The sequence below is a fragment of the Solea senegalensis genome, linkage group LG1 (assembly GCF_019176455.1).
Source record: "Solea senegalensis isolate Sse05_10M linkage group LG1, IFAPA_SoseM_1, whole genome shotgun sequence".
NCBI lineage: Eukaryota > Metazoa > Chordata > Actinopteri > Pleuronectiformes > Soleidae > Solea > Solea senegalensis.
In genome coordinates this window covers 38,160,691-38,180,357 of record NC_058021.1, presented here as the reverse complement: position 1 = coordinate 38,180,357, position 19,667 = coordinate 38,160,691, and the positions used below count along the sequence as shown (strand labels likewise).

The following is a 19,667-nucleotide window of genomic DNA, read 5'->3' as shown; positions in this document are numbered from 1 at the left end:
CCGGCCCCGGATAAGCGGAGGAGGATGATGATGATGATGATGATGAAAATCACTGATTTTCTCTATGGGCTTTGGTGTGGGAGAGTGAGTGGCTTACAAACTTCAGTTTCCTGTTGGAAGAGTCTGTCTCACAGTGAGATAAAGTCGTGAACAAGTTATCGTAGACTTAAGCTGACATAGATTTCATGAAGTCCTTTTGTTAAGTGGCTAAAATAGTGTTTCTCTTGTGTCGCTGCTGGCAGCCCCGTCTTCAGTCCGGTCACAGCACAGTCAGCTCTACAAGTCTTTACGTAATACAAGCAGACTTAAAAAAAAAAGGGAACAATCTCTTAAACGTTTATACCTAAAAATACTTCCAGGTTTTCCTCACTTACACAACAAAATGACCAGTGTGTGCATGTAGCACTCTGTTTAAAGTGGTTTAAGTTAAAGAAAAGACATTTTGGGTTTTTTCCCATCCACGTTGCTGCTGTGAGTCTGTGTGTCGACAACACAGATGTGTGGTCATCAAACCAGTGCAGCCTCCACCAATGAGGCATGTTTCCGTGGTCAAACTGAGGAAATGGCTTTTTAAGAATGAGAGAACGCTTGTTTCTCAGCTTCATGCTGTGGAGAAGTACCACTGTGTGAATATGGAGGCAGTTGGCGCGTTTCTGAGTGTCCTGGTCGTTTCAGGTGAGACAATGTTTTTAACATCTTTGTCGTCGCCTTGATTCTCGCCGATTTACTCGTGTTTATGACTGAATGTCTCCGGCTAAACCAGAGATTGGATTTGTTTGCTCAATCATGACATTTTGGTCTGAAAAAGTGATTCACTATTTTCTACGAGAGCTTTGAGAAACTGTTAAAATAATGCAATTTTAAGAAACAAGTTATTATTGTTATTATGGGATGTTATAATAGTAATTGGGAGGACCAGTCATCTGTTTGTCCATGGTTTCCATGGTAATTCATCAAACATCATCAATTCATGTTTGTCTGCTTTACCTATTACAACTACTTTAAAAAATATTATGCACAAGTCATATTTACAAAAGTGTGTACCTGCTCTAGAGCGCCCCCTTGAATTACAGACATTGTGACATTGAGTGACAGGTGACGGACCGTATCTCTGAACGTCTCCTCCAGGTTATTGTTGTTTCTTCAGGTGTTTCAGGTGATTGTCCGGGTGCCGATCTCTGCATCACTGCACCACAGAAGATACAAGCACTGACAGGATCATGTGTGTGGATTTCCTGCAGCTTCAAACCTGTGCCCACTAAGGAGACGTTATCCGGCGTGTGGATTAAAAATATCCCCCAGTTTGGCCAAAATCCTAACAACGTGATCTTCAACAGCACCAATAAAAATAACATCTACAGCGGTGAAATAAGAGGAAACCTGAAAGAACAAAACTGTAGCACAGTGTTTGACAATGTACAGACAAACTTCACCGACAAATACTTTTTCAGGATTGAGAGCAAGTCATTCAAGGCAACAGCTAGTTTTAATTCTGTTTACATCAATGTTACAGGTGAGAGTTTGTGAGGGTTCACTGCTAAGCTTCTGGTGCCAGTGTTTAACCCAAATTGAATTTCACAAATTGAAATACTAACCTGATAATTATTTATTTATCTGTAAAAAGCACTGTATGAGTTGTCCCACCCTGCTTTCCTCCCTTTGACACCATATGGTCCAAGACGCCGCAATGGATTCCTGGTTTCGCGCACTTTGCACACGACTTTTGTCCTCGCCCAGCACAGTCTCATGTGCCTTATTCACATGGAAGTCAGTCAGTCAACTTCACACGAGCCGTGTGAAGTTGCAGCACGCCTTTTGTGCAAACCTCTGCAAGCCTTCCTTCAGGTGGAGGTATGTGCATCTTCCTCTGCCTTTTGGGTGCAGCGGCAGGTGCCTTTGTCGGTGCAGAACGTTTTGTCGACATTGTGGGTTTTGTGGGGGAGAAAACTTGCAAAAATACAGCACTTAATGTGACAAGAGTGACTCTTGTCACATTAAGTGCTGTATTTTTGCACTGTATTTTTGCAATGTCTGACTGCTAGCAATCAGACATTGATGTAAATTTGGCAAGCCGAACGCATTCTGCACAGGAGACACGGCACGGAGGGAGATTGACGATGGCCTACAATCAATCAGGACGCAGAACACAATGCGCGTTAGTACGCTGTAAAAAAAACATACAAAACTGTACAAAAACAGCAAAACAGCGAGGCCGCGAAAGGTGAACCGTGTTATAGTGAGGGACCACTGTAAAGAGTAAATAGTATAGGCCCAAGCACTGAGCCCTGTGGAACTCCACAATTCACTTTTGTTTGAACGATTTTTATGTTATGTCTAGAACTGCTTACAGTATACACTGATGACACCGTTATATCTATATATATAATGTCCAAATGTTCACATGGAAGTTTTACTGTCAAATGTGTGATTTCACATCACAGATTCTCCTCCAAGCCCCACCCTTGAAATACCACCAGATCTGAAGGAGAACAAGTCTGTGACTCTTACCTGCTCAGCTCCCACCCCCTGTCCTGGCTCCACCCCTCGACTCACATGGCATCTCCAACAGGACCCTCCCAACGAGATGAAGAAAAACCCGGATGGAACCTTTACGACAAGAATCAAACGCACCTTTATTTTGTCGGACAGAGACGACGGAAGCAGCGTCAGCTGTTCTGCTACGTATCCTGTGAATGAAGGACAAGAGAAGACGGTGGAGAAGATCGTGTCTCTCAGTGTTTCATGTAAGATAATCTCAGTTTGATTCATCAGCCTGATGCTCCTCCTCTCTTACTTCACTCTCACGTCTTCTCCAGATGCACCCAAGGACACGGTGGTGTCCATCAGCAGATCAGAAGGTCACCAGGTGAACATGACCTGCTCCAGCAGAGCCAAACCTTCTGTCAGCAGATTCTCCTGGAACAAGAAGAACCTCGACAAAGACATGGAGGTGGCTGAAGGAGCTGATCTCAGCGTCACGTTCACAGATGGAGACATTTATTTCTGCGAGGCCTTCAATGCTGTTGGTCACCAGAGGTCAGCAGAGATTCAGCTCACAGGTAAACACTGATGTTAAGATCTTCTGCTGTTTCCTCATTTCCTTTGACTGAAGCCGTTTCACAAATCAACTCCACGAAAATTAAGTCCACACATTTTTGATATCTGGACCTTTTTCAGTTTGTCAATGTTTATCATGTCGTTTCTGTTGTTACGGTACACGACCACGTCAAACTGCGACTTCTTTGAATCTTATAGTTTTTTAACGTTAAACTGCGACTTCTTTGAAATTTATAGTTTTTAAACTGCAACTTTGAATCTTACAGTTTTTATCGTTAAGCTGCGACTTCTTTGAATCTTATAGTTTTTAAACTGCGTCTTATTTGAATCTTATATTTTTTGTCGTTAAACTGTGACTTCTTTGAATCTTATACTTTTTATCGATAAAATGCGACTTCTTTGAATCTTATACTTTTTTATCGTTAAACTGCAACTTCTTTGAATCTTATAGTTTTATCGTTTGACTTCTTTGAATCTTATAGTTTTAAACTGTGATTTCTTTGAATCTTATAGTTTTTATCGTTAAACTGCGACTTCTTTGAATCTTATAGTTTTAAACTGTGACTTCTTTGAATATTATAGTTTTTATCGATAAAATCCGACTTCTTTGAATCTTATAGTTTTTTTATCGATAAAATCCAACTTCTTTGAATCTTATAGTTTTTATTGTTAAGCTGCGATTTCTTTGAATCTCATAGTTTTTATCGTTAAACTGCGACTTTGAATCTCATAATTTTTATTGTTAAACTGCGAGATTTTAAACTGCGACTTCTTTGAATCTTATAGTTTTTTATCGTTAAACTGCAACTTCTTTGAATCTTATAGTTTTTTATCGTTAAACTGCAACTTCTTTGACTCTTATAGTTTTTTATCGTTAAACTGTGACTTCTTTGACTCTTATAGTTTTTATCGATAAAATACGACTTCTTTGAATCTTATAGTTTTTTATCATTAAACTGCGACTTCTTTGAATCTTAGTTTTTATCGTTAAACTGCAACTTCTTTGAATCTTATAGTTTTTTATCGTTAAACTGTGACTTCTTTGAATCTTATAGTTTTTAAACTGCGACTTCTTTGAATCTCATAATTGTTATCGATAAAATCCAACTTCTTTGAATCTTATAGTTTTTTATCGTTGAACTGTGACTCCTATGAATCTTGTACTTTTTTATTGTTAAACTGCGACTTCTTTGAATCTCATAATTTTTATCGTTAAACTGACTTTTTTGAATCACCCTGTGTCTAGTTCTGGTTTTGTTTTCCCGTCAGAAAAATCTCTACTGTGGAAACCGATCGTCGGAGGAATCGTTGGGTTTGTGCTTCTCGTTTGCGCCGTCGTCATTTTTGTTTGGTGAGTATTGCTAACCATCGCTAATCATTGCTAGCGATTTCTTTGTTCCATTTATTTGAACTAAAACTTCCGTCTTTCAGTTTATTGAAGTCCAAACGTCCATCTGTCCCTCAGACTCCGGTGAGAAAACGTTAAACGAGTTGTACGTTTATTTCCCTGCGTTTGTGGACGAGCGCGTCCACCTCACTTTTTTTTTTACCTCTTTTTCAAACAGCGTTCAGCAGGTGGCGTTCACGTCGACCCACAGTCAGACGGAGAAAACATACATTATGGAGAGATCAACTTCTCCAAGCGGAGACATGAGGCGTCCTCCTCGCTCGTGCCACAGGACGGGGGACGGAAGCAGGACACCGTGTACGCGCAGGTCAACGTGTCCATGTCCACTGAAGGCCACGAAGACATCTACGCTCAAGTGAAGAAAAACTGAGCCATGTTTGGTTTTTGTGAAGTCAAAACTTAGCTTCATACAATTCATGTGAAATATGCTTTTATTTTTATTCAAACATGTCATTTATGAATGCTTTTTTCTGTATTGTTCCTTTAATCTACTGTAATTTTGTGTGATATAAAAGGTCTAAAAGATCCTGTTTTTTTATTGTATCTACACATTTGTGTGAAACTGCATCTTATAGTTGTGTCTTCTGTGAACGTGAACCAGCTGAAAAACAAACCACGTGTCAAATTCAGCCCGATTAGGTGTGAAAACACCCAGAGAACTTACGGGAAGTTCATAATGTCGTTTTCTGGGCCTTCCTTCTTTAAAGAACAACATGGTGGTGAGATGATGGTGCAGGAAGAGACTCCACTGACACAGGACTTGTACAGAACAATAAGAACTTTATTTGTTACAAGCCAAGCATCAGAATCAAGCACTGCAGTTTGCTTGAGAGAGTGTTTCAGCCCAATCTCAGAACAACTCTGCCCTCCATGAGCAGGACCACACTTTTTAAAGGTTGTCTGACATCATCATCCTAAACACCTCACATTTGATCCCCCTGTTTTTCTAGGGGCCAACGTTTACTGAAACACAAGTTGTGTCAGCTTATTCTGTAGTTGTCATGATCTTACATTTTGGATGCACAGCAACAGGTTTGACATTGGTGCCATTTAGTCAAAACAGGAAGTATCTGTGTTTTTTTGATGTCCATGACGTAACCCAAACTCGACCTTCTCATGAAAAAATTCCCGTTTGCTTCTCAATTCACAGTCAAGACATATTTGAAGTTTCCATGCTGACAGTGAGGACGTAGCTTTAAAAGAGTCAGTGAACACATGATTGTTGAGCTTGTCGTTTGAGTGAGTGAATATGGAGACGGTCGTTGTGTTCCTGACTGTCCTGTTTGTTTCAGGTGATCTGAATCTCCTTCACTTCTATGCTGTTTTCAAACTTATTGATCGCGTCTTAACTATTGGCTTCTGAGTCGCTTCACTGATGAGGAAATGGTTGCATTACATTTAAATATGAATACCTGTTTGTTCTTGTTCTTGTTGCATAAATAGTTAATTATGCAACTGTAGTGTTTGGAAAGTAAAAAGAAAAACTTGATTTCCTAACTCACGTTTATTTGGGCACGTGCTTATATTGGGACTGGGTCTGTTGACTGTTTATGGGATATGTCCCTGTATATTTTGAAATGACACCAGTTTATTTTGACACATTTATTAGTCAGGTTTTACATTTTTAATCAAAACTGTAGATGTAACAAGCGGGAAAAAGTTAAAGTGTGACGACACTGTGAGGCTCCAAAGTGGGCAGAGTTTTGGTCATTTTTGTTCCGCACAAGCAAATTTAAAACAGGATGTTGCATTCCTACTCGTAAACGAGACGTTTGTATTTAAAGTTTAGTTTGAATATTTATTCTTAGACGATAAAAAAGTACACGTTTTATGTTATCTCTCGTTTTATTGGCAGAGCTTGTGAGCGACAGGTGACGGAGCGTGTCTCTGAACGTCTCCTCCATGTCGTTGTTGTTGTCTCTTCAGGTGTTTCACATGATTGTCAGCGCTTCCATCTCTTCATCACTGTACCACAGAAGATACAAGCACTGACAGGATCATGTGTGTGGATTCCCTGCAGCTTCGAAACTCAGAAGATGTTAAACAGCAGAGAGGAAAAATCCTGGTTCTGGATGATAGATAAAAAACGAATCAAAATACCAGGAAACCTGAAGGATCCAGCTCAAAGGTAAACACTGATGTTAAGATCTTCTGATGTTTCCTTGTTTCCTTTGACTGAAGCCGTTTCACAAATCAACTCCAGGACAATTAGTCGTTAGGTTGTTTCTGTTGTTGCGTTACACGACCACGTCAAACTGTGACTTCTTTGAATCTTATAGTTTTTATCGTTAAACTGCAATTTCTTTGAATCTTATAGTTTTTATTGTTAAACTGCGACTTCTTTGAATCACCCTGTGTCTCATTCTGGTTTTTGTTTTCCCGTCAGAAAAATCTCGACCGTGGGAACAGATCGGCAGAGGAATCATTGGGTTCATGGTTCTCGTTTGCGTCATCGTCGTCTGTGTTTGGTGAGTATCGCTAACCTTTTCCTGTGATGTCATTGTTGTTTTTATTTTGACTAAAACTTCGGTCTTTCAGGCATTATAAGTCGACACGTCCAACTGTCCAACAGACTCAGGTGAGAAAGCGTTAAAATAGTCTTATGCATTTCTCTGGGACGTTTATGTCCACCTCACACTTTCACCTCTGCTTCACACAAAGTCCAGCAGGGGGCGACAAGATCGAACTACATTCATACGAAGGAAATGATGGAGAAAACACAAATTTACCTGCGATCAACTGAAGAAATTAGCAGTCCTCCTCACTCATGCTGCAGGACAGTGGAGAGCAGCAGGTCAAAGTGTCCACATCCACTAAAAACCACGAGGACTTCGACACTCATGTGAAGAAAAAACTAGGGCCATATATTTTTTGTGTGTGAAGTCAATGCTTACAGTAGTCTATAAAACGTGCTAAACATGCTCATTTTTTGTTTTTGGCAGGGGTGCAAATTCTGGCATCATTTCGCTGTGATGTGTATTCATTTTCTGACCATTAGCTCAACTGTAAGCCATAACCATTTTCTGCAAACTTTTTACAACTTTGGACAGTGCTTAATATTTTTTGTATTCATGATATAATCATGACTTAGTATCTCTATGTGCTAAGTCATAATAAAGAGATACTAAGTCATAATTACGAGACATTAAGTCATAATAATGAGATACTAAGTCATAATTACTAGACGTTAAGTCATAATAATGAGATACTGATTATAATAATGTAAATATAACATTACTCAGTCATAATAATGATCATTATGACTTAGAATCTCATCATTATGACTTAGAATCTCATTATGGTAAACATTCTTCTTTTTCCATGTGGCAGAAAATGTGGCTTTGTCATTTAAATAAAAACACTGTTTGCGAACGTGAGCGATACAAATAAAGTGACATTATTCCTCTTCCTCCTCTGCCACGTTTTTTGCTCCTTTCCTCGGAGGACGACACCGGGAAACTGTGCCGTAACGTGATTGGTTAAAATCTCCAAGAGCCCGCCTTTGGGTACGCCCATTCGCTGTTTGTACGGCTGTGATTTGTGGAATACGACGTCAATCAGGGTTACTATGGACTGTGGCTTTGCTGGTTTCCAAGTGAGGACGTGATTTTGTGTTAGACTTGTGTTTTCTTCAATGAGAGCGCGGACAGGAGAGAGACCGGGAGCGTTTCACATATTTACAGCGACGTTAGCGTCGTAGTTCGTATCTGCACAACTGACAAACCCGCTCAAGGGAATTTACGACGCAATGGCGCAAAGAAAGACTCCGAAAATTCAGCAGAAAAAAGGTCAGTAAAGTAAACAGTCTGTTTAACATTCTATTTAAAGTTGTCTATCCCTGGTGTCAAATGTGCACGCTAATCAAATTGAAAGCGAATATGTTGTTCGATAATTTAAAGATAGGTTCTTCTTTACGGCTTACATTCCAACACAACAACGAAACAGAAACGGCAGCAGGCAGCTTTATCAGCTGCTCCACCCGCTCCACCCGCAGTCCCCACGGTTTTCTCCGGCTCAGTAACGGTGCCTACCACCGGGCGCCCGAAAGCAGTGTCAACTCGCAGTCCAACTCGTATTGTCGTTAAATTCAAATCAGTTCACACATTTAACTTATGCCGACCTGAGCAGCGTTACGTGTGTGTTCATGATGTCATTCATAGTCTGTGTCTTTTCAGGCGATTATCATTCCAGTTCCAGAGTCAAGTTTGACATTTAAGGCTACTTAAGCTAGCATTGCTAGCTGTTGTTGTATATACACACAGGAGGTGGATGAACTAAATTGTCAAAAATATACAATATGACACAGTTCATACGCCTGGATGCTCCGTGTGACCGATCATCACCTCCCCCGCCCGGTGTTATCATGGAAGTGGCCCTGTAAGTGATGCTAAGCTAACACAGCTAGTGATAGCCTGCTCACAGCAGCTAACAACTCATATTTGAACAGATAACCGTTAGCTATTAAGACGTCTGTGATATCTATGTACTGCTGTGTACGTGGTAAACTATCAAGACACTCAAATAAATCTGGCATTTTGATCTTAAACGAATGATAAATGAGTGATAACCAGTGTCAGAGGAAACATAAATACCAATGACATTAATTCATAGTATGTACCTGATAAACGCCTTTAAATATAAAATAAATAAATGTTATATTCATAATTAAGATCACTGACAAACAGAAGTTAATATAAATTCCTATTTACGGCAGGTATTGGTAATGTACATCATCAAATGAAGGTTTTGTTTTTGCTAAGGATGTGTGAAATGGTTCTGTGAGGCAGTGACACATGAGATGGATTTGGTATATGAGGAAAACCAGATTTTAGACATCATTAAACATGGAGGTGCTGGAAAAGCCTGACAAATAACCTTAAACGTGCTTGAATTTGACCATGGAAGGTGTGTGAACTGTGTAAGTTGACGTTGCTGCCTTTCAGGACAGGAAAAGGTGTGTCAGAAGATACCTCAACTATCTTTTAAATGTGGAACTGCACGTCACCCCTGACCTACCTTCAGTGTGTGCAGGAAGCAGGCCAGTGATCACTCTGGTTATTCATGTGATGCAAACTGCAGCTTGTGTTAGTCACTGAAAAACTTCTCAGTCTTTGTCTCTGCTCGTATCATTGGTTCTCTTGGTTGTCGTCAGGGGACGATAGAAAGGTCCCAGTAGAGCTAAAGTAACGGAGGATAATACATTTGTTCAGCTGCTGCTCTGTGTTTTCTAGAAAATGTGTTTATTTTGACGAGAACTATTTGCGATTGAAAGTAGGTGCGCCAGAGTTATTTCATAGCTCATTTCATCTGTCATTCTTGGACAGGGAAAACAGCACAACAGAACACAAACAACATACACTGCACTGAAGTAAACCGGGGTTTTCCCAAGTGAACCAGCAAACAAACAAAACAAAATGGCTGCCAGCGGGGACAAAAAGTTAAAAAAAAAGAAGACTCCACTAATAAAATCTACGTCAGTTTAAGTTTGAGATAAAGACGTGAGCATGTTCTGTAGATATCGTATTGTTAGACGGACTTTTCCAACAGGTTTGTAATATGATTTTAACATCACAGCAAACAGGAGTTGTTGATCCACTGCTGCCTCCATCACTAACTTCAAATGTCTTATTTTAACACATCTGCATTTAAAGTCCTGCGTACAAGTTTACCTCAGTGACACAAAGTGACCACACGAGGCAGCAGCAGCTCCTGTGTCCCCGCTAGCTTAAATCGCTGATTTTCTGTGTTGAAAAAAAAAAAAAAATTAGTTAAACTCTATGATATCTTTAAGAACATGTTCACGTCTTCATCTCACTGTTAGACGGACTTTTCCCAGGGTTAGGGGTTAAGACAATATCAACATGGCAGCGTGCGCAGAAAACAGTGAGAGTGTCACTGTTCTTGCAAGCCGAACAGTGCCGAACTGTAAATCAGTTAAAAACACTTAGGGACAGCATCGCTGATTGCCACCGCTGATCGCCAGCGGTGAGCGGCGAGCTGCATAAACTGCCGCTGTATGTGACTGTATCAGACTGAGTCTGTGCTCCGGTCATGGAGGACGTCCTGAACAAATATTTTTAATTAGGATGTGTCAGAATGGAAGGTTATGAGCTCTATGTGACCTTTTCTTAAAAAAGTGTGTTAGCACTCTCGCATTTTATAGGGACAAGGTGGAGCTCTCGAGGTAAACTTACTGGTGGGTGGTAACATTCGCGGTGAAATGCGCATGCTGCCGTCATAAGCACAGGGAATTCAACATTGCGTGTTTTATCGCCTATACTTACACTAAGGTGACCACGATAAAAGGACTGAGTATTCTTTTTCCACACTTTGGCGACTGGTAGGGCCTCCAGAGTACAAAATATAAGTATTGAAATGGTTAAAAAGTTGATTTTGCATAATATGTCCCTCCTTTAAAATCACTGATTTTCTCTATGGGGTTTGGTGTGACATGGAGTTTATGAGGTGAGACTTTTGTGAAGAGGCTAAAACCTGTTTTTCCTTCACTGAGGGTGAGTTGGAACCTCATTTAAACACATTTGAAAAAACCCTGATCAATCCCAGTGAGACCAGCTGAGTGTGTATGTGTGTCTGTGTGTGTGGACAAATAAAGTGTCAAGGTTATTTGGTGTGTACTTCTGTCCTCTCTGGCATCTGCACACACACACACACACACACACACACACACTGACACTCGTCCCTGGTTTTGTCAGCTCTAATAATAGTGTGGATCAGGTTCAGACTTCAGCTCAACACAATCAGAGCAGCAGCCCTTTCTTTCTCTGTTTTACTTCAACTTCTGCTTTTCCGCTTAGTTTTTAATTCAGACTTGGTTTTGAAATCCTCTCTCTCTCTCTCTCTCTCTCTCTCTCTCTGGCTTATAACTGGGTTTTTTTTGGTTCTGGACTCGCTCATGCAGCGCTACCAGCGCTATGACACCACCTCCTCCTTGCCCTCCTCAGCTTGGGTAGAGAAGGTTAGTGCTAAGGAGGAGGAGGAGACTGTGACAGGTAAGGTGTGAATGACCAGGTTGGGTTCAGTTTGGACTTGATTCTCATTTGGCGTGGTTTGTGTTGGTCAGGGGTTTTTAATGAAGAGGAGGAGGAGGTCACACCTGCTGACTCAGAGTCAGGTAGGAGCCTGGTTTGGCATGGATTAACATGGTTAGCATCTACCTGTAACAGGTTTGCTGTGTGTTGTTTTTGTTTTTGCTTTGATTTGACCTTTAATATCGATTTTCACAATAAAAGCCTTTTACTCAGAGTTGGCTCTAACGTTTTCTCGCGATGTCGTTTAAGATCCAAGGGAGAAATCATTGAATTTTGATGGTGTCATCGCTGCTCTGTGTCACAGCTGCTACATGGACTACAGACAGAACTGGACGACCAGCAGCTGTTCTCTCTCTCTCTCTCTCTCTCTCTCTTTGTCTCTCTCTCTCTGTTAGGCTCATGTTTAATCTATGTCCCTCGCTCTATTCCTGGGTCACTGCCCTTTTTTACAGCTCCTGACATTGATCTTATCTTTTTCCTCTTTCTCTCTTCGTTTATACTGGAACTTTTATCATTTTTGGTCACAGCTGTTTTTGCAGAAGCAGAAATTCTAAAAAAAAACAAAAAAAACCCCAGCAACATTCTTAATGTGTTTTACTGATAAATAAGTGTAATATTTAATGGGATAGTTCAGTGAAAGGAAATACAAGGAAATACTGATTTTCGACATTTAACAAAAGACGCCTCTAATGTAATCTACATTAACATTAAGTCTACGATGTCTTCAGAATGTGTTCATGTCTTTATCTCACTGTGAGACAGACTTTTCCAACAGGAAACTTAAGTTTGGAAACCACTCACTCTCCCACACCAAACCCCATCGTGAAAATCTGTGATTTTAACATCACAGCACACAGGAGTTGTTGATCCACTGCTGCCTCCATCACTAAGTTCATATGTCTTATTTAGTTATTTTGGCTTTTGAAAAGTTTACTTCATATTAACCTCAGTGACACAAAGTGACCACACGAGGCAGCAGTAGACCAGCAGCTCCTGTGTCCCCGCTAGCTAAAATCACTGATTTTCTCTATCTATCTCTATGTATTTATATAAATTATTATTATTATTATACTCTTGGCAGATTATATGCTTTGTGTTCCTTTCGTAATTTGAGATTACGAACTTCACAGACTTTGTTCTTGCAGCTCATCATGTAACTTAAATGATTGCGTGTTTTTTTCCTCAGAGGCCAAAGTGCCACCTGTGGAAAGTAAGAATGGAAAGAGGACAGAAGGCAGCCATGGAGGAAGAGGAGGAGACGCAGGAGGAGGAGGTTCCAAACACTCCATGTTTACCTGGTTTGTGGTCCTGGCTCTGCTGGGAGTGTGGACCTCCATGGCTGTGGTCTACTTTGACATTGTGGACTATGACAGCGTCATTGGTGAGTAGCAAGATGACTTTAACAACAAACGTAAACACGCGGGATCACTCACTCTCCCACACCAAACCCCATAGAGAAAATCAGTGATTTTAGCTCGCAGGGATACAGGAGCTGCTGGTCTACTGCTGCCTCGCGGGGCCACTTTGTGTCACTGAAGTAAATCCAAATTCAGGATTTGTAACGCCAAATTGTCAAAATAAGACATTTGAACTTAGTGATGGAGGCAGCAGTGAACTTGTTCTTATCAAGCTGTCGTAAACTTAAACAGATTTTTTTAGCGAAGTCTTTCTTTGCGTCTCCGCAGGCAGCCATTTTGTTTGCTGCTGCTTCTCAAATACACGTAGGGAAGTGGGTGATATGGGTCAAAATTAGCCTTGTATTAACTTGAACGGATAGTTCTTCTTTCTTTGTATGTGTATATGTGTGGCTGAAACATGATCGACTTGCCTGAAACATAAAGAGAAACTGTGTGTGAAGAAGATAAATGATAACCACAGACTGTTCTCCTCTGTGCGTTAGCACAAGAGACGAAAGGAAGTGAGGCCTTTTCTTCTCCGGTATAAAAACAGTAAAGGTGATGATTGTACCTTCTTTGTCCTCCTCCCCTTCCTCCCCCTCCTCCGCCTTCTCTGTCCTCCTCCTCCCCCTCCTCTTCTCTCTGCACGCAGCCAGAGCAAAGGAGTTTCACACAAACTTTTCTGAGGTTTTACAAGGTAACACTGTCACACTGTGTGAATCCACCAGAGTCAATGTTGTGACCACTGAATGAACCCAGACCCCATTAAATCTGGTGTAGGACACACATATACAGAGAGAGATGTATTTCAATGATCCATGTAATCTCATAATCTCTGCTGCTTCTGTTTGTATAATTATGCTCTTATAAAAACCTGAGGGTTTGACTAAGGAGGAGGATTAGGACCACACATGTGACAACAAAATCAAACCAAAAATGCTTAAATGAGATTGCTTTTCCTTACGTTTGACTTAAATCTCAGTATTCCGATTTTTTTCCTCACAAGTTTGACTTAAATCTCAGAATTCTGACTTTGTTTCAAAAACAGTTCATTTAGCAGACGCTTTTATCCAAAGCGACTTACAATAGAATCGAGTACAAGCCAGAGGTGGAATTGAACTTGCGACCATGTTGTCTTTCGCACACAGGGTACCGGTCTTAACCACTGAGCAACTCCACCCCTGATGTGACATGTGACCCTGATCCTCTTCCATAGTTTGACAGCAAAATCATGTTAATACAGTACATAATATTCATAATGTTAAAGCTATAATTGGAATTGTGGTGTTCCACAAGGCTCCATTTTAGGCCCACACACCTTTTTACCATTACCATTACTGTTCTAGCTTCAAATATGTTTACTTGATCCAGCAATAATATATACTCGAGCAGTTAATGCTAAATATGTTCTCGAAAACGTGCTGCAAACTTATATTTTGATCCCTGTTGGGCATCATTTCAGTTCATTTTTGTAGTTTTGTAAATTTTCACTTTTCAGCAATGTTCCTGTTTTTATTTTAATTCTGTTTTCGTCCCATAGGTAAACTGAAGGCCTACGACTCGGACGGAGACGGAGACTTTGACATGGAAGACGCTAAAGTCCTGCTCGGTGAGTGGACTTTGCTCGCTCGGTTTGCTGCTCGTGAGCTCGTGAGTGTGTGAGACGTGTGGTGTGCAGTCGTGTCAGTGCCTCAGGTTAACATGGTGACACTAAACCACGGCTGAATCTGTGAGCGACGTCACCTCTCACATGGTCGTACTCACGCACATAGGTGCCAGTTTTTATTTTTTCCCATGGGTGCCCAAATTATATAAATACCATCATATATAGATCATATAAATCTGACTATATAGGGGTGGCGTGCTCACTGCTTCTGAACATCTGATTTTACAAAGAATTTCTTTGTTTTCTAATTCATGCTATGTAGCCTATTTTGATGGACTCGGAACACCGGCGGGTCATAGGGAGAGAGAAGGTCCTGGGTCGGGAAGGAGCCGCCGCCCGTCTCTCTCTCTCCTCAGTTTATGTCGTTTACGTCAATAGCGGGAAAATTGAATTCGGGCCGAAGGTTTTATTTACAAGATTAAACTGAGTGAGACAGTCTCTGTCTATCAATCGCGCTGCACCTGTACACACACACACAATCAGCGCTGTCCACGGTGCTGTGACACTGATCCGGCTATACAAGCAATGTGACTGTGCTCATGCACAGAGCTGTAATACTTTTCATTCGATAATGTGATTCAGATAGGTGCAGTTGATTTTAAAGATGCAGTTTTATTTATTTATTTAGTTTTTTTTTTCTTTTGTTTATGGCTATTCCCTGGTGGGTGCTCAATTTTTTCAGTGGGTGCTCAAGCACCGGAGCACCCACGGGATCGACGCCTATGCTCACACACATACACTGATAACATTCACACCTTATTTGAAATTGACATTTATATACTACTCACTCTCCCACACCAAACCCCATAGAGACAAACCCCAATCAGTGATTTTAACATTACAACACACAGGAGTTGTTGATCCACCCCTAACCCGCGTTCATCAATAAGTTCAAATGTCTTATTTTTGCAATTCCGCTTTTAAAATGCTTTGTTCAGATTTACATCAGTGACACAAATTGACCACACAAGGCAGCAGTAGACCAGCATCTCCTGTGTCCCCGCCAGCTAAAATCACTGATTTCCTCTATGGGGTTTGGTGTGGGTGATTTCTCTGTTATATGGAGCTGAAAACCAGTAAATATTCACATTTAATAAGATGAAAAATCTGATAATTTTTCATTACTGAATTTTTTCATAGTGAGAGTTTTAATTAGTGAAAACATTAAGTAATTTATTTATATTGTTGCAGTTCTAGTCTCGAAATAAGGAAATAATCCATAACACGATGACTTTCTTTCATAAAGCTGTTTTTGAAGGTCCGAAAGATTAATTTTTAGTTTTAGTAGACTTTTTATTTTTTTCACATGGGGGGTGTGTTTTGGCACAAATGTGGACAGGGCTTCAGAGCCTGTGGAGGAAGTCTGTCTGGACGTGATTGTGAGGTTTTTATATCTTTGTGAAACCGAAAATGTCGGTTTCGTCACCTGACACAAGCGAGACAGGAAGTTGAGGCTTCTTTCATGTCTGTGGTTTCTCACTTTAACTCACTGACTCTCTCTCTCTCTCTGCCTGTCTCTCTCTCTCTCATCATCATCATTCTTTATCCTTTTTTGTTGCGGTTATTCTCCTTCCTTCCCTCCATCCTTCCTCGATGCGTCCTGTTTCCTTCACCTTTCTCTCTCATGCACCCGGTATGTTTTCCCTCCCTCCCTCCCTCCCTCCCTCTCTCTCTTCCGTCAGGCTTGACCAAAGATGGCGGCAGCGCAAATACCGAGTCGCTCGAGGACGTTCTCGATATTTTAGCTGAGGAGGGCTCTGATTGGATCTTTGGCTTCTTCACCTTCCTCTATGATGTAGTGTCCTCGCCCGTAGAGAGAGGGGAGGGGAAGGAGAAAGAGGAGGATAAAGAAGGCGGGGCCTCCTCCTCCTCTTCCTCCTCCTCTGATGATGATGTTAAAGGGCTCCTACTGGACCTCCAGAACCAATGAGAAGACGGGAGGCAGAGCCACAGCCCGTAACGAGGCTCCCTGGTCTCTCTGCCGACCAATGAGAACCAGGCAGGGACCTGGACCAGACTGTTGTGGTCTGGTTCCACTGGAGGAGGAGCCCAGACCTGAAGCCGTATCTGGACTAGGGATCAACCAATTATCCACAAGGCTGATTTTTGGGATTTTGCCGATTATTGGTATCATTGTTTTATTTTAACAATCAGCGACATCATTCTGCTGCGTTCCATTTACATATGAACTTGGACGTTGGAACTGGGAAACTGGGAGTGAGTTCACTGCGATGCAGTTGAGAATTCAGGAATGCAAACGTATTTCGGGGTTAGCATTGTTAGCTTTTGCAAGTGGATAATAGCGCTCTGTTCCTGTGTTTAAAGAAACAAAAACATGACCTTGAAAGTTCCAAATTATTAAACTTTAGTTTTATGACACATGTTGATCCGGCACCTGAAGTTCGGGTTCTACTGCGGGACTAAGCCTGGTATGGACTAGGGGACAACCAATGAGGCGGCCAAGGGTTTTGATAACAAAATATGCACAAGTGTTGCAAACAAGTGTGATTTCAGTTATTAATCTGGGTTAAAATGCTCAGAAATGTTTGTTTTTGTGTTTCATGTTTTTTTTAACTTGTTATTGTCGCAAGTTTTTTTTCAAGGCAGCACAAAATTAAAGAAAATATGCAAATGATGTGGCGGCGGTTATTGACTTGCGATAAATAAACCTTTTCTGCTACTCTACAGACACTCCGTCACTACGTGAAGTCTTGTAAAAACTAAACGTCACATCGTTTAAAAACATCTTGAGGAATGTTGTGCATTTGTTGCTCTTTGGACATATTTGTCGTACTATTACAATTAATATATGGGGAGTTTTCGAGAAAGGGGCGGGGCCTGTGTCATACTCCACCCTCTTTGGCGCGACACTTTTCGTCTTTGCTCGCTAACGTCTCTGGTGTGATTTTGCGGGAGTTTTTATGAATGTTGCTCGTCTTTATAGTGCTTTTGTGGTGTAATGTTTTGACCTTTGACCCCGGAACCAAAAGTGTGTGTATGTGTGTCCTAGAAAAGAAGACATTGGCGGACGCCGGTCAACAAATTAAAGGTTAGAGCTTTGATCTCAGTGCGTGTTTGATTCAAAGATCGCATGAACGTCGGATCCTCCAGCGTCTTTCTCTAATGTGACCTTTGACCCCCGATCTGTGGTGAACAGAAACGTCTGCCGTGTTGTGATTGGCTGCATCCTCAACACTCCCTTGTTTGGTGTGAGTCGGCACTTTAACGAGCAGTGACTCTGCATGTTTCACTCACCCTGAAGGATGATGCTTTTTTCTTTGCCTTTCTTTGTGGCTGTGAAATTAAAATCCTTTGACCTTTGACCTCGAACCTCAGAGCCTCCGGTGCGAGGCAAGTGTTTGCGTGCGGCTCTGAGGGCGGAGCTGAGGACTATCCACGAGAAGATGGAGGCCAAGAGGATCGCCCGCATCGCACTGGCCGAGATCAGGGCGCTCCTCGCCGAGGAGGCGGAGCAGAGGGAGGCGGCCTGGGCCGCGAAGAGGAAGATGCTGGAGGAGGAGGAGCGGCTGAGAGAGGAGAGGAAGAGAAGGGAAGAGGAGGAGCGACTGAGAGAGGAGAGGAAGAGGAGGGAGGAGGAGGATGATCGACTGAGAGAGGAGAGGAAGAGGAGGGAGGAGGAGGAGGAAAGAACCAAGAAAGAAAAGGACGAGAAGGAAAGGATGGAGAAAGAAAAGGTAGAAAAAGAAAGGATGGAGAAAGAAAAGGTAGAAAAAGAAAGGATGGAAAAGCAAAAGGCAGAAAAAGAAATGATTGAAAAGCAAAAGGCAGAAAATAAAAGGATTGAAAAAGAAAGGATGGAGAAAGAAAAGGAAGAAAAAGAAAGGATGGAGAAAGAAAATGAAGAAAAAGAAAGGATGGAGAAAAGAAAAGTTAGAAAAGAAAGGATTGAAAAGCAAAAGGCAGAAAAAGAAAGGATGGAGAAAGAAAAGGTAGAAAAAGAAAGGATGGAGAAAGAAAAGGTAGAAAAGAAAGGATTGAAAAGCAAAAGGCAGAAAAGAAAGGATTGAAAAGCAAGGCAGAAAATAAAAGGATTGAAAAAGAAAGGATGGAGAAAGAAAATGCAGAAAGAGAAAGGATGGAGAAAGAAAATGCAGAAAGAGAAAGGATGGAGAAAGAAAAGGCAGAAAAAGAAAGGATTGAAAAGCAAAAGGCAGAAAAAGAAAGGATGGCGAAAGAAAAGGTAGAAAAAGAAAGGGTGGAGAAAGAAAAGGCAGCCAGAGAAGAGAGGGAACGAGTGGAGAAGGAAAGACTGGTGAAGGAGAGGATAGAGAGGGAACGCATCGCCAGAGAAGAGCAAGAGAAGGAAAGGATCGCCAAGGAAAGAGCGGAAAAAGAGAGGACAGAGAGAGAGCGTGTTGCTCAGGAGAGAGAGAGAGCGGAAAGAGAAAAGGAAGTGAGGGAGAGGATGGAGAGAACAGTGCGAGAGAAGGAAGAGAGACCAAGAATCGCTCAGGAGAAGGAGCGAGAGCGGGCGGCCAAGGAGAGGGCGGAGCAAGAATATTCGCAGAAGGAAAGAGTGACGAGGGAAGAGAGGGAGCGACAGAATGCAGAGGAGGAGAGAGGAGGACGAGAGTGGGAGGTGATGGAGAGACAGAGGCTCAGCCGAGAGAGAGCTCTGCGTGACAAGACGGAGGCAGAGAAACTGCGAAACATCGCAAAGCTCAACACCACCAGACGAGAAATTCAGACAAGAAACCCCGCCGCCTCTCACCTGAGATCTGCGACAGCCGAGGAGAAGAAGGTGTTAGCGGTCAGAAGAAAACGCAAAAGTGACGCACAAAGTTAGCGCTAACGCTACGTATGTTCGCAATGAAACGGCTACAAAAAATGTTATGTATTCAACGGGCCCTACGAGTGTTAAAGATCCACCAAAACCTCCAAAGGTCGTAGGTCAAGTTCTTTGAAGTGTTGGTCGTACGAGGTACTGAGCGATAAAGTCTACGATGATCGCAATAAAATGTACGCAACATCATCTCTCTGTGAGACACTGTTTGCAAACCACTCACTCTCCCACACCAAACCTCATAAAGAAAATCAGTGATTTTAACATCACAGCACACAGGAGTTGA

At 41.7% G+C, this 19,667-nt stretch overlaps 2 protein-coding genes and 1 long non-coding RNA gene across 3 annotated transcripts; all 3 read left to right on the top strand.

The window, feature by feature from the left end:
• The first annotated feature begins 433 nt into the window (after window positions 1–433).
• On the top strand, window positions 434–4,990 carry LOC122777812 (B-cell receptor CD22-like). Its single transcript, XM_044039302.1, has 7 exons — window positions 434–675; window positions 1,148–1,513; window positions 2,442–2,744; window positions 2,817–3,059; window positions 4,327–4,408; window positions 4,489–4,528; window positions 4,623–4,990. Exons 1-7 carry the CDS (start codon window positions 531–533, stop codon window positions 4,833–4,835), a joined length of 1,392 nt encoding a protein of 463 aa, XP_043895237.1. The 5' UTR covers window positions 434–530; the 3' UTR covers window positions 4,836–4,990.
• A 655-nt stretch (window positions 4,991–5,645) lies between these two features.
• On the top strand, window positions 5,646–7,553 carry LOC122781901. Its single transcript, XR_006361869.1, has 5 exons — window positions 5,646–5,757; window positions 6,392–6,593; window positions 6,852–6,933; window positions 7,004–7,043; window positions 7,132–7,553. It is a non-coding gene; the product is annotated as an uncharacterized LOC122781901 (long non-coding RNA).
• Window positions 7,554–11,169: 3,616 nt separating this feature from the next.
• On the top strand, window positions 11,170–19,384 carry LOC122768290 (caldesmon-like). The gene is made up of 8 exons (XM_044024179.1): window positions 11,170–11,475; window positions 11,547–11,597; window positions 12,701–12,895; window positions 13,564–13,608; window positions 14,452–14,520; window positions 17,588–17,626; window positions 17,914–18,126; window positions 19,017–19,384. The coding sequence occupies exons 1-8, from the start codon at window positions 11,379–11,381 to the stop codon at window positions 19,382–19,384; spliced, it is 1,077 nt and encodes a 358-aa protein (XP_043880114.1). The 5' UTR covers window positions 11,170–11,378.
• Window positions 19,385–19,667: the final 283 nt, after the last annotated feature.